General features: G+C 45.3%; 1 protein-coding gene across 2 annotated transcripts in view; it reads right to left on the bottom strand.

Moving 5' to 3' along the window:
* Positions 1-12,370: 12,370 nt before the first annotated feature.
* Positions 12,371-14,995, bottom strand: part of PRAG1 (PEAK1 related, kinase-activating pseudokinase 1) — a 44,990-nt gene continuing 42,365 nt past the window's right edge. Inside the window, exon 6 of one of the 2 annotated variants that reach the window (XM_032468324.1) lies at positions 12,371-13,749. In XM_032468324.1, the coding sequence (XP_032324215.1) occupies positions 12,592-13,749 (1,158 nt within the window). In that variant the 3' untranslated portion in view covers positions 12,371-12,591. The remainder of the gene's footprint in view (positions 13,750-14,995) is intronic. The other variant, XM_032468325.1, reaches the window with a different exon arrangement.

Raw genomic sequence — 14,995 nt, 5'->3', positions numbered from 1 at the left:
TATACATGACAGCATAGATTCCTCTCAAAGTGATTAACGCTGAATGGAAAAGGTACACATGCTATGATTCCATTTACATATAATTCTAGAAAAATGTAAATTAACGTATGGTGGGAAAAAGCGTGTGAATGGCTACCTGAGGGTCGGATGAAGGTGGGGCGAGTGGGGTGAGGCAGAAGGGAGGGGTACAGTGGGCCACAAGGAAACCTTTGGGAGTGATGAGTATGTTCATTATTTTGACGGTGGTGTGATTTCATGGGTGCATTCCTACAGCGAAACTTACCCAACTGCAGCTTAAATATGGGCACCTCATTATATATCTATCAGTTGTGCCTCAAAACAGCTGTTAAAAAACAAAATGTGCTTCTCATCCGTACCTATCCTGCATTCTTCTTACTATCCTTCAAAATTCACCTCCAATATCACTTCCTCTGTGATCTTTCCTGACTCCTCCCCTCCTCCACATCATAAGACAAAATTAGTTCTCTTCCTCTGGACTCTCCTGTACCTTAGCTCATGTCTCTGGAACAGTTCGTGTTTATGTTGATAGTTCATATTTATGCCACTCTAATAATGTATTTGGTGCCCTTTCTCCTTAGCTCTACTGGGAATCATCCCTGTTAACAGTCTTGTCAACATTACTAAGATGCTTGGAAATGTTTATGATAAAAACAACATCCTAACATGACAGGCCCAGTACCATGAGCTCTTAAGTGAAAAGTATTACAGAAATCTAATAAATAAATCATAAAGAAATGCATAAAGCTTTTGTTCAACTACAGACAAGCAACTCATCACAACATTAATCCATAATGCTTGACAAAAACATAAGGAACCAAGCAGCTGATTAGCCTAAATAAAATAGGAAAGCTGAGAAGAGTGAGCTCGTCTTGGACCTGGCATTTGAGTAATTATCCTTAAAAATGTCTCCCCTTCATTGCCCTATACAATGAAAACCCTGGTTAGAAATGAAAGTTATGAAACACTTTTTTTTTTAGTTGAGTCCAGTCTAAAAGCTAGACAAACTGCATCAGGCTCCCAGGTACTATCCAGGACTGGAGAAAGAAAATTAATCCATGTAAATCTTAGATCACAATCTTCCTTTAGTAAACTAAATCTTTTGGTTGATCTTGGAAAAACTAGTTCACCTACTCTCTTTCAATTATACCATTTACCAGTCTAATGCACTAAAAGTCAAAAGATAGAACTGGATAACTTTACTCCTCCACAGGCAAGACAACCTCTTGGCCTTCAGTTTCCTCCTCTTTTACAGATGGATCACATGAAAATACTTTAAAAACATAAAGTATGACCCAGCAATTCAAATCCCAGGTATAGACCCCAAAGAGATGAAAACCCATGTCCATACAAACACTTGTACACTAATGTTCACAGAAGCCTTATTCATGGCAGCCAAAGAGTGGAAAAAAGCCAGTGTCCATCAGCTGATAAACGGACAAATAAAATGTACTACATCCACTCCACACCATGGAATATTATTCAGCAATAAAAATAAATGAAGTACTGATACACACTATGACACGGATGAACCTTGAAAAATATGCCGTGTGAAAGAAGACAGTCAAAAAAGCAACTATACTGCATGGCTCCATTGATACAGAATGTCCAGAAGAGGCAAAACTATAAAGACAGAAAGTAGATTCAGAGTTGCCTGGGAGGCACGAGGGCTTGAGAAGTGATGGTTTACATGAGGGTTTCTTTATGGAATAATAAAAATGTTCTAAGATTGTGACGGTGAATGCAAAATTCTGAAGTTACTAAAAGCTACTGAACACTATAAATGAGCAAACTGATACGTGCATTATACCTCAAGTTTTTTTTAAAAGTAAAGCATTTGTATGATAATTGAGTATTTTGCTTGAAGACTGGGGATCTAGAGAGATACAAGGAATACAGCAGCACTTCCCAAACTATGTGCAAACAAATCACATGGGGATCTTGTTAAAATGCAGCTTCTGACTCAATAGGCCCTGGGTGGAGCCCGAGATTCTGCGTTTCCAGCAAGTTCCCAGGGGTGCAGAATGCTGCTGACTCATGGATCATATTTTGAAGGATGTAAAAGAAGAGGATAAAGTCATTCTCCTTGAAGAATTTAAACAAGAATTGGTGAGACAAGACATCCAGAAAACAGATTTAAAAAGGTATATTTGAAAGAGGTGTGTGAGCACGCAAACTTTAAGTGCTGTTATTCAAGTTTGTGAGGATTATTCAAGTTTCAGCACTTAGAAAATGACCATAACTTTTTTCAAGCCCTGACTCAGTGCTGACTTATTTTGGCCATCATTGCCTGACTATCCCTGTCTTAAACCCACAATCCTTTCTTCACCTCTATCAGTCTCACAGGTAAAAGTCACAGGGCCTGGTCATGTCTTTGATCTCTAGTTTTTTCCCACATGGCTACTCTGTTCCTTACAAGGATGCTGGACAGGTGGTTCACAAAAGAGTGAGGGTCTCACCTAGGTGCAAAAGTGACTTAGGGAAACTCTCTGAGAGTATTACAGATCTTAGAAGCTGAACAGTGCTACACATTTCTAGTAATCAAAAAAACAGTGACTTGAGGATGTTAGGGCTCAGGGCATCCAACAGTGATCACAGTACAGCTCAGTGATTGACAGAGAAAGCATGACTTCTCACTCCAGGATTGTGGCATGTCACATGTTTCATTGACTTTTGTTTTTAATGCAGACACATTTCCTGAGGAGGTCTTATGGATGCAAAAATGAGTTAAACAGGAAGATGTACATATTTCTATCGCTCATGTGTTCTTTAACAAAAAATCGAATTTTAGCATCCCTCAAGATCCCAGATTTTACCAAGAACTGGATGTTATCAACTCAGACAGAAGCTTGAAAGAGGTTTTATGATCTTCATGGCCCACCTGGCAGCCTCTGCCCACTTTGAAGATTTTCAGTACTTGTCAGGGCCCTCGTATTGTCTTAACTTCCTCTGACCTTTCTGGATGACAAGAGCTGGGGGGGAGGCGTGGCACCCACAAAAATGCACCCTGCTACAGCCAGAAAGGGTCCACTGCAGGCAGCCCCTGGCTCCGGATGCAGAGAATAGTCATTCTCAGCCAAAGCAAACACTTCCCCATCTGGGAAGCCCACTGAGTGACAAGCAGCTTTTGATGCAGACATCACTTCCCCAGAGAGCTATTTGTTTGGAGGCTCTGGAGGAGAGAGGAAAGAAGCTTGTCCGCCAAGATGCCATGCTATCATATTTTTGCTTCCTGCAACATGATCCTCATGAGTTTGGGTAGCAGTGGTTACCTTGGCACTTTAAAAGGAAAGTTGCCTCTGAAACCAGATTCTTCCTGGCAGAGCCCTGACATGCTTTTATGAAGGCTGATGAAATAATCTGCTGAGGCTTGAGCTTACTTTCACAGACCTCTCCAACAGAAACCAGGCAGAGATCAGAACTCCACCGACCGTAGCTGTGAGGGACGCAGGGATAGGTTCGTGAGGTCTGTGGATCCCTTATCCCAGAAAGACTGAGAAATTATTTTGGAAAACTGAATTCCTACTGTCAGAACATCACACTGAGAAGCAGCTCAAAAGGAAGGCACCATGGGGCCATTGCCAGGCAACAGAAGTGTGTCTTAAAGCTGATCTGAATTTGGGGAAACCCAGAGAACAGAGCACTACATAATGGAAATTTTTGCTCAACAGTATTCCTTAAAAATCACTGATAAACATTACAATGACTTGTAAACTTACGTACACTTATGAATTCAGGTGGTTCTTGTCAAATTTCATCCTACGTTTTACCTAAGCACTGAAGAAAAAGTGCACCTCCTGTCTAGGAAGTCACATGAAATTCTCTATTCCAAGTAACTCAATGAATGCACAGCGTGGAGTTCTGCTGAGACAACAGGGCGCCCAGCCTTTCAGCCCTGAGCCCCGAAAGGCTGAGCCCCACTGCAGGTGTCCAGTACTGGGGGGTACTGGGACAGCCTCACTACAAACCTCATGAGTGCCACCAAGCTGGCGTCTTAATGACACTCGGACTCAGTCTAAAGGTGAAAAATCTCCCACTAAAGAGTGAAAAATAAGCAGCTTGAGGAGTTTGAAAACTCCTGCTCCCTTTCTGTGCAGGGAGCCTCATTTTGGGGCAGGAAATGGTATTTGGTGTTTTAGAGCAGTCTGGCCAAGAAACCACACCGCTCTGTCCGGCTGTCCTGCCTGGGGCTGGACACTAGGCTGACAAGCCTGAGGGGAGGGAGACACCACAGGAAAGTGACTGTGGAGTCACAGTAGTGTCAAGTTGAGTTTGCTGCCTGGGACATGCCCCACATGCCCATCACAGGCCCCTCGAGGCCTCAGCGCAGGGGAGGCGGCAGCTTGGCAGAGCACTGATCAGGGCTGAGCAGATGGTCCAAGAGAGAATGCTCTCCCTCTGGGTACCAAGGGGGATACTGTCACTCTGGGAGTGCACGTAAGGTAATTCAATTGAAATGATGTCAATAAAACTTGGGTGCATCTGTTACTACCCACCTCATTCCCACACATCTCAGAGGGTCAGATGGTGTTTGCATGACATGCTTGAGAAATTGTAAAATGTTCCTTTAAATTTAACTTTTGACATTTGTGATGGAGCTCACTGTAGTCACTACTGCAGCGGAAAAACAAAGGACAGCTTAGGTGTAAAAGACAGAGGCTTTGGGGGTCCCTGCGTGAAGGCCAGTGCATCATTCCTCAGAAATGTGGAGAATGTTGGGTCTGACCACAGATGACATGGTTCCAGGCTGGGTCCTGTCACTCACCAGTCATTAGGACTCTCCAGCAAGTCACTCAGTTTCTCTGAGGCTCCCTGTCACGCTCTGTGCTTGGGGATGCTGTGTCACCTTAGAGGGCTGCTGTGAGATAAGGCATGTGGAAGTGCTTGGCTAACTGGAAGGCCCTGGGTGATGTGTGAGCCACCATTTTTCCTGAGCAGTGGTCACAGCCATCAACTGTAAACCACACATCTTCATAAATACCAGCAAAGCATTTATTAAGCACCCACTGTATACAAGATAAGGGGTTAGGGAATGGGGAAATGAAGTTGTCTCAGATGTGGTCAATGCCTGCAAGGGGCTCATGGTCAACTTAGAGAGGAACATACTACATCACCACTCTTGTTATAATGAGATACAAAACAAAGCCTACCTCTCCAAGCAGTGAGTCAGGAGGATGGGGTCGAGAGTGACCCAGAGTGAGGGAGTGCAGGGCTGAAACGGATGCTGCCTTACCTGGGCGAGGTGAAGCTTGAGCTGAATGTTGAAGGACAGCCAGGATGTCCATGGGTCCCCAGGAAACATTCAATCACACAGCAATGCTTAGCGGAGACTGGAAGGCATGCAGTATACATGCCAGTCCTGGTTTACACTTCACCTATCAGTTCACCTTTCCAGACCTCGATTTTCTCTTAAAATGTAGATTTTCTGTCTTGATTCCTAAATATATCAGAGAAGTATTGTAAGGAGGTAAAACGATATTTAGAATACCAAGACTCTAAGTTGTTTAGAAAAGTCAGGTAAACAAAGAGACTATTATTATGTCATTCATAGTTTTCCAATATTTTCATTTGACGCCAAACTAGAAATCTGTGTTTATGCAACCCAGGGAGCCCGGGAATGAAAGGTTGCTGGTGTGAAGGCATTCCTTTCTCGGTGCTCAGACCACAGGGGTGTGTGAGCAAAAGCCTGATAAAGAACTGGATTACATGGCTGGTTTCTGCTCACTACATGTCGTGGTGTCCGCTTACAGACACACAGACACCACACAGAGCCCAGCGGTAGCCACTGCCAGGGCTTGTGGCGTGCTCTTAACAACATCACTCTAGAAATATCAAGTCTCTCTCCTACGTCCCTTCCTTCCCTTCATGGTCATGTTAGAGGTACCACAGAGGAGAAATTCCAGACCTTCCAGGGCTTGTTCCCTGGAAGGTGATAATCCCAACTCTCCAGCAAACTGCTCCTGGAGAGCAGCTCCCAGAGGCCTACGTGCACCATGGTGAAAGCCCCTTCGTAGGTACCCTGGTGAGCTGGATGCTGCTCAGAAATAGTTATCCTCCCCCAAAGGGCAGCAAACCCCAGGGCACAATGCCCTTGGTTTTCTTCATTCCAGTGCTTTCTCCAATGGGCTGTTGCCTTTTCAGAGCTGAAACAAAGGGGGTTGCCCGGCGATAAACCAGGGCCCAGCAGCTGGCTCGGGGCCCGTCTGCAGGATGAGGGTTGCAATCAAATGTGTGATTCATAGCTGGGAGGAGGCTGCCAGCTCCAGCTGCAGGGGCAGAGGCAGCACTGGCTAGAAGGCTCTCCCTGGTGTGCCCTTGTGTGCCTTCTGTGTTGGAAATACAGCTCCCCCTGCCCCTCCACTTCTCTCCATCCCACCTTCCTTGTCTCCACGTGGAACCGTTCCACAGGGCAGAACAGCCAGTGAGCCCCTTCACTCTGTCCAGACCCAATCAGGTACTTGAAAGAGCACATGACTCACACTGAACTCAGCCAAGACCAACAGCTCAGGCTCCTTTTGTTGAAGAGTTAAGTCTAAGCTCCATAAACAATTTCAATGAGTGGAGTTCTTGCTGCTTACATGGCAGTGTCTACAGCCAGGGAAAGAAATGACCACACTGGAGCCACAGAAAAGCCAAGCGGCAGAGTAGCACAATCTTTTTCTTCCTTGAACGCTCTTTCTGGACAATCATCCTGAAAGTATTTTCCTCTGAGACCCAGCCATCATCAGCAGGTCGGGTTTGCTGTCAGGGATCAATGCCAAGCTTATCAAAGAAGTGCTGGGTTCCAAGTGCGAGAACCAGCAGTGCCACTCCAGGAGTGAGGGCCAAGGATGAATTTCATCACTGAACTTAGAGGTCTGCTGCCAATGCTGACTGCGGTTTGGGGTACACCTCAGGATTTCTATCTGGGAGGAAAAACAGTCCATCTCTCTCCATGGAAATTACATGGGTTGTCTAAGAACCAAGGAGCAGTTGCAGTAAGGTGTCAATTCACACTCTGGTGAATGATGCTCTTCGAGCTGCACAAATGATGCTTTTAACGCCTGAGTAGAGGGCGATGAAATCCCTGAATTCTCTGAATCCAGTGAGGGATCAAGTTGTTCCTCACTTTAAGAAAGCTTCTGCTGACACCCTGCTAAAAGAGAAAAGCAAAGTGCTCTTGCATCCCTGATCTACTAACTTTTGTGTGAGACAGAAGAAATATATATGCATCTGCTCTTTGGTGCACACGGAACACAGGAAAAAGAAAGAAGGAATTAGGGCATGGGTGAGTACAAGGGACGGGTGAGAGCAGGGTGGGAAGGATGGAAGGATGGTGACAGGGGATGAGGCGTAGTGATACTTTGCTGAGTATATCTTTTAGAATAGTTTGGGCTTTTAGTGCCATGTTATGGTTTATATACTCAAAATCAGTAAGACTGAGGGGTAGTGAGAGGCGAGCTCCGTTACTCCTTTAGGAAAACTGAAAATTAATTCCATCATCATGGTGATGGGAATGGTCAGTAAAGAAAGGACATAGATAAAATGTACATTTCTTAAAGCCTTTCTGACTTTTTAAGTAATCTATGAACTCAGAAATTGAAATCTACCCAATCTAGAGCTCTACATCTTCCATTATCACTGGAGCTCTTTGAGAACAGAATAGATGTAAAGGTGTATATATGATCCCAGCAAAGGTCTGACAAGAGTGATGCTGTAGACTGAATATTTGCGTCTCCCGCAAATCCATACATTGAAACTCAATTCCCAGTGTGATGGTATTAGGTGATGGAGCCTTTGAGAATTGATAAGGTCATGAGGGTAGGGCCCTTGTGAATGGGAACAGTGGTCTTATAAGGGACACCACAGCAAGCTCCCTTGCCCCTTCTGCAATGTGAAAACACACAGTGAAAATATGGCATCTATAAACCAGGAAATGGGCTCTCATCAGAACTGAATCTGCTGGCACCTTGTCTTGGACTTCCCAGCTTCCATAACTGTGAGAAATAAAATCTTGTTGTCATAAGCCACTCAGTGTATGGTATTTTGTTACAGCAGCCCAACTGGACTAAGACACAAGAATATCCTTTTGGGGGTTGTGGGAAGTCCTCAGGGCTGGATCCAGGCAAGTGGTAAAGGTGGTTTGCCTCTGAATCTTGCTTTCTCATTTCCTGCCTTCTCTTCTACCCTCAGAAAAAGAGTCCGGTTCCCATGCTCAGTTCCCTCAGTCTGTCTCTATGCCTGGTGATCCCTGATAAAGCACTAAGTCAGGAGTCTGAAGAATGACCTTTAGGTCCTAATATCATACACGAACTTTTTGATAGCTAAGGACATTTGGTGTTCAGGTCAGTGTTTTTGCAGGAAATAGCTGTTACTGCTTCTGGTAAAGGATCTGGGAAGATTTGAATCCAGTATTTAGATTTATGTGATAAACATATATGTTCAAGTCCCATTGGGATTTTCCAATAAGCTGGCTTGTTGGCATGCAGAAAAATCCTGAGTACACTTGACTTTGCTTCCCCTACTCCAGAAAGTTGGGAAGGATGTAATCAAGTCTCCAGAGGAAAGATGCAGATCAGAGAAGACCTGAATATCCAGGATCCAGTAAAGATCCAAATCGATCATGGAAGTTCTGGTCATCCAACCCCAGTTCCCCCCAATCAATGACATCATATCTCTTTGGGTTAATTTAGACTCCTTTCCTGAAGACCTCCTTTCCAGGACACAGATCCTCCAAAGGCATCTGTTGCCTGGAGTAGGTTTCCTTGACTATCCTTTAACAGCATTAATTAGCACTGGAAGAGGAGGAAAGAGTAACTTGTCAAGACATTAGCAATCATCCATAGAACTTGCCCCAAATGTTTTGTCTTTCATTTTTAGTAATGACAGCAGCTGGTTTAAATTTTAGTTTGCAATAAATCAATTCCATTTACTTCAGCCTCTATTAAATACGCCACGCAGATTTTACCTTATAAACCTACTATTCTAATAAGCCTATCCTTAGATCTTCAAAGATTTATAGACATTCATCAGAGCACGAAAGGGCTGCTTCCTTTATTGGTTGTATACTTAAAGAACACATTTTAGAGAAGTCATTAAAGTAACATGTGCCTTCCCTCTTCAGAATCTTCATAATTGTTTTGTGCACATGTGTACATCACAAAAGAGCTTTCTCCAGCCCCTAGCTTCTGAAAACCAGGACGTGACACGCAGAGCGGTAACTACAGTTCCCCAGAGCCCTGTCTTTTTAGATCTGAGCCATGTATTATGATAAACAAATAATCCCTGAAGTGCTTATCTTGCTTCTGGCAAAGATATAATAATTTCGATGATTGCTTCGAAACGCCTACAGGAAAGAATTTAGGAGAAGAAAAAGATTCCACAACTTGGCATGAAAAAGGAAAAGGCCCGTTAACAGCCAAAATTACAATGTGGAAAGGATGTGGGGGCGACTTGACTCAGAGTTGGAGGGGGAAAAACCTGGAGATGTAAATACCAGTAGCTGGGTCTAAAGCCAAGAAACATAGGAGATGAACTCACAGACAACAGGATTATTAAACAGCCAGATGTTACGAGACTGTCATCATACAAAGGTCCCCACTTACTCTGAACCTCAGTCTCGTGGAACATACTCTTGTTTTTGGACTTAATCTGTTTGGTGCTTGAGCTCTGTATGAGGCAGAGCCATGTATCCTTGGTATATTTTGAGGTAACAAAAAACCAGTGATCATGAGCCCCTGAATTCTGTGTGACTGAAGCTATTTGCCAAACTGAATATCTCTAGCCACGTGACTTACCATTCAGGGAAAGAGCTGATTCAGGGAGTTGAGTAGGTGGTGAATGCCCTGTATAACCACCTTGAAGAAACTAGGCCTGAACGCTTCTCACCGGAATTTCACCTACGGTGGATATAAGAAATTGCCCTATCTAGAAAAATGCCTTTTTATTTTTATGTGCTACTGGGAACATTATTTGATGCCTCTAAAACAGGAAATCCTTGACAAAGTCCCTTCAAAACCAAGCACTGGGAAAAGCTTTGTTCCTCCCATAAACTATTTCCTAAAATTACACAAAGAATTCTACAGTTGTTTTCCACTTTTCTAAGTTGGTGGACAGACAGCTCAGAAGTAAGTTTTCTGATTACCACCTTTCTTCTCATTTAGAACTTATTGCTAGAGTTCCTTCTCTTTCCACCTTTACTTTTGGGTTCATTTTAAAACCTTTCCACCATCTCAAGTTATTTTTTTCCTGAAGTGGGTGGCCTATAAAAAAAGGTGCAATTAATTCAGAGGTTTAAAATGTGCCTCTTGAGACATGTATTTCCAAGTACCGCTGCCTTCCCCTGAAAGAATATGTTTCCTCCCTTGCCATTGTTTATTTATTTGAAGTAAGAAAGGACAAGAAAGCAAAAGACAGTAAATCAAGGGCGGAGGAGGGTTTGCCTGGAAACTTTCCAGGAAGAAACTGATAAAATAATATCCCCTGAAAGAGATGAGTCCTATGGAGAATTACGATTCCCATGTCCAAAACTCTTTCTCTTGTACATAATTGGAAGTTTGTTTTAGCCAGTTCAAGCAACAAATGAAATGACAAATATGCTCTGTAGCCGTATGTTTCCCTGAGGATGCCTGGAAATGTGGGTTTGTTCTCCTGGAGTCCCCCACTGGAAGGCGGAGCTTGCAAAAGGAGTGAAATGAATATGCAGAAGGGGACTTGAGAGATTTCCCCATCCTGGCTGCTAGCCACATTCCTAGGTTTCTACAACATCCATTAAGATCTTTGCATTTGTTTTATAACTGCCCATAGTTGCTAACAGGTTTGAGAAATTAATTAGTTCTGAAGTCGGAAGATTGCCCTTTAGGTAGAAATACAAGGGTCTTGAGCTGTTTCCCTTCAAATGAGTAATGAGTGACTTTTTATGTGTCAAACTTTGAGGAGGAAAGACCTGGGGCTTCCTAATTTTCTTTGTTCATTTTTAAAGGCATGGTAACAAATAGTGACTACAGTTAGTAGTAGGTGCCAACAAGTCTATTAACTGAGTGAGCTTTTAAAAATGGAAACCCAAAGGAGCTCAGAAGAGCAGCGACTAGTATTCTAAAAGTGGGAACACCTGAGCTCTATACTTGCCTTTGCCTTTTCTTAGAACAGTAGTAGCAGTGGGCTGTTTTCCACCTGGCACCCCATCCTTTCCTCCCGACCCTGCACAGGGAGGCCGACTGCATCATCAAGGACCCCTTGCTGTATGACATCCCATTGGTTTTGGCCTAGAGATGACAGGCAGGAAACAGCTTGAGTTAATAGGTAATCCTCCCCAACACAGCCCTTGCTTTTGCCTCATCCTCCTTTGTTTTTCTCTTAACCCTGTCCATACCTCTATAAGTCGTCCCGTTAAGGTCTTGTTATTTGAACCACCTGGAGTGGCTTCTGTTTTCAGCCAGGCCTCTGATACCAACGATAACCAGCTTTGGCTGTTTGGAAATGGATTTTGAGCAGTTAGGATTGAATTCTGAAACTCTAGGATCACACCAGCTGTGTCTAGGTTCTTCCTAAGAGACTGTTAGGTGAAGAGAGAGAAACAGGGAAGATTACTTGGTCCTGACAGGCTTGGGGCCTTGCGGCCTGTTGCTCTATCCTATAAGAAGTGGAAGATCAAGGATACTTCAAGTGGTCTTGAAGCCAGTGCTTCAGAGGCTTATAAACACTTTTATCCACCAAAGATATTAACGCACTTGGAGATTAAAAAAAAAAAAAAAAAAAAGCTCTGCTCACTACTCAACCAAAAAGTTTAATTAAAAATGGAGGCTTTAAAAAAAAAAGGCATTTGACAAGAGGGTAAAGAGATTCCATAGTTAGGCCAGAGTCCAGGCTCCGTTCTGCTGGCCACATTATCCTAGGGACCTTGCAATGAGCTAGAGATATACAGAACTGCAGGGAAAAACAAGATTTGGTCACCAGCAAAGCCCATTAACAATTCCCGAGAAATAAAAACATAATAAAGTCTAACCTTTTTTCACCATTGTGCTGCTTGGTCTGGCTTCGCTCGCTCACGGGGTGCCTTGTGCTGAGGCCTTGCGCTGGACCCTTGAGAGCAGAGCTCCTGGTGGGAGACAGCTTCTCCTGAAACTGCAGCTCACCGGTCGCGCAGAAGCGCGGCGCCCGGCACTGCGATCTGGAGCCTTCAAGCTGGAGCCTGCGCACGCGCGGCCAAGCTTCAGCCACCCCTCGCGAGAACACTACCCCTCGCGAGAACACTGCCCCTTCCCCACTGCTGAGAACCTTAAAGCAGCCGCTTAAAGGGCCTTTGAGGGAGAGCGTGGGCTCTACAGAGCAAGCTCGCTTCCCGTTATTTGATTATTTGATCAAAAAATAACTTTCCTTGGCTTCTGAACAAGGGGAAAAAAAGATGAGGCCAGACCAGAGTGGGCAATGACATTGTCAGCATTTTGTATTCATATATTTTATATATATATATATATTACATCCAAGTACGACAGTCATTTGTACCATTTCCCAGGGAGATACAGATGTTTACAAGACAAGGCAGGGCACAAGGGTCAGGAAGAGGGTCAGGCATGGAGGTGGGCGGGGGCTGCCTCACAGAAGCTGCAGGAGCTTCAGGGATTGTAAAAGGGCTCCGGGCTCCGCTGATGCCAGATACTGGCAGCAAAGCCAGTCCTCCAGCTCCACCCCTCGCCGGCGGTCCACCGCCTTCTCCGCGAACTTCATCATCATCAGGGCCCGCTTCATGTCAATCCAATTGTTCAGTGTGGTGCACAGCACCTCCTGCGAGGTGCCTGGCTGCTCCACCAGCTCCCGCCGGGGCCCCCACAGCAGGCACTGCAGCACGCGCTTGGCCTCTCCGATGCGGATGCGCTTGATGGGGTCGGCCTCCAGCAGCAGATGAGCGAGCTGCTGCAGGCCGGGCGAGTAGAGGGACAGGGCGGGCAGGGGGGGCAAGTCTTCCTGCCGATAGTCCTGTTCCCGAAGCTGGGCCCGTACCTCGAATGGGTTGGGCTGGTGGAGCAGCTCATAGATGAGGATGCCCGTTTGGAACTCATCAAACTTGCGGTACTGGGAGGCAGACACGATCTCGGGGGCCAGCCGGGCCTGGCTCTTTTTCTGCTGCAGGTTGGTGGTGCCTCCAGGCTTCTGCTTGGCCTTCAGGAAGTTGCTGATGATGAGTCGGGGCAAGTGCTTCTCACTGGGCCCTCCCTGACAGGCGGGGGCAGCTGGAGGGGTGGGAGAGGGGCCAGAAGAGGGAGTAGCAGCAGGGGCAGGGGATGTGGTGGTGAGAGGGGCGCTGGAGGCGGCAGAGGAGACAGGAGGGGTGGGATGAGCAGGGGAGGCCTGGGGGGTGCAATGCACCAGCAGCAGGTTCTCCAGGCACAGGTCTCGGTGGATGATCCCGTGCTCCTTCAGATGCTCCAACCCATTGCAGAGCTGCAGGAGGAGGAAGCACACGCGGCGCTCGTACACCTCAGGCTCAGACTGATGGCTGGTGGCTGAGCCCCGCACAAAGTCCAAGGCGGTCTGGTGGGGCACCTCTCGGGTGATGACCACCACGCAGTCCTGCTCCTGGGCAGGGGGATGTGAGGGCAGGGCAGACAGAGGGTCCTTGGGTGCATCGGGAGAGCTGAGCATGCTGGAGGGCACCGAAGCTACAAAGTGGCCGCAGTCCTGCTGGATGTTGAAGTGCACAGGCACCGAAGGGCTGCAGTATGAGGCTGTTTTGGGCTCAGGGGTTTTGCAGATCTGTAGGGAAAAGGAGAAGTCAGGTCAAGAGCCATCACTGGCAAATGGTGTTAGGACATTTAGATATCCACATGCAAAAAGGTGAACTCAAACCCCAACCTCGCACTGTACACACAAATCAACTCAAAATGGATCACAGAGACTTAGGTGTGAGAGTCAAAACATACACATTTTCTGAAGAAAACATAGGAAAGAATCTTTGAGACCTTGGGTTGGGCAAAAATTTCTCAGATACCACACCAAAAGCATGGGCCATAAAACAAAAAAAGGATAAACTTGACTTTATTGAAATTCAAAATTTGTGTGCTTCATAAGATACTAACAAAATGGAAAGACAAGAAATAGAGTGTGAGGAAATATTTGCAAAATACATTATCTGATAAAATGATTCCTATCCACAATTTACCTAAAATTCCTGCAATGCAGTAATAAGATAAATTACCCAGTCAAAAAGTAGGCATAAGATATTTATAGGCATTTCACCAAAGAAATATGTAAATGGTCATGAGCACACGAGATGTTCAATATCATGAGTCATGAGGGAAATGAAAATCAAAACCACAAGATACCAGCTGACACCCACCAGAATGGCTATAATAAAATGTCAGTGTCTATTAGGCTATGGAGAAATGGGAACTCTCATATTTTGCTGGTGGAATGTAAAATGGTATCATCACTTTGGAACACAGTTTGGCAATTTCTTAAAAAGTTAAACCTAAAATTATCATTCAACCCAGCAAGAGTGAGTTCCCTGCAGAACAGTGTGCAGTGTGGCCCATTGGAACTGGGAGGAAGATACCCTTCTGCACAGTGTGTGGGGCAACAGATTCTCAGGAAGCCAGGTAAGCACTTACACATGCAGTCAGCCTCACAGGGGAATCAGCAGCTACCTGACAGCAGGTGTGTCTAACCGCTGGGATGCTCCCTTCTTAGGGAACTTTAGAGCTGACCCAGGTCCTAAACCTCTAGGACTTGGCCAAATTCTCTTAGGATGCCCGAGTTTCTAGAGCCAGGGAAATATGCCCTGCCTACTGGCTGGCATGACCAGCTGATTTTAGTGAGCCGCTAAGTGGAAGCCACACACTTTTCCTCTAAGAGTGAGTCATAGCAGCTGAAGAAGAAAAAAAAAGAAAACCAGAAAGCTCTCCAGGGAATAGGAAATCCAAAGGGCCCAAAGGCTCCCTCTGAACTGAAGGTGGGAATAAACACGTGAATGATCTCAAACTCTTCTGGGGAATTCCCATAG

Source organism: Camelus ferus, chromosome 26, assembly GCF_009834535.1.
Source record: "Camelus ferus isolate YT-003-E chromosome 26, BCGSAC_Cfer_1.0, whole genome shotgun sequence".
NCBI lineage: Eukaryota > Metazoa > Chordata > Mammalia > Artiodactyla > Camelidae > Camelus > Camelus ferus.
Note: the sequence above shows the minus strand (reverse complement) of the source record. Positions and strands in the feature narration are given on the sequence as shown.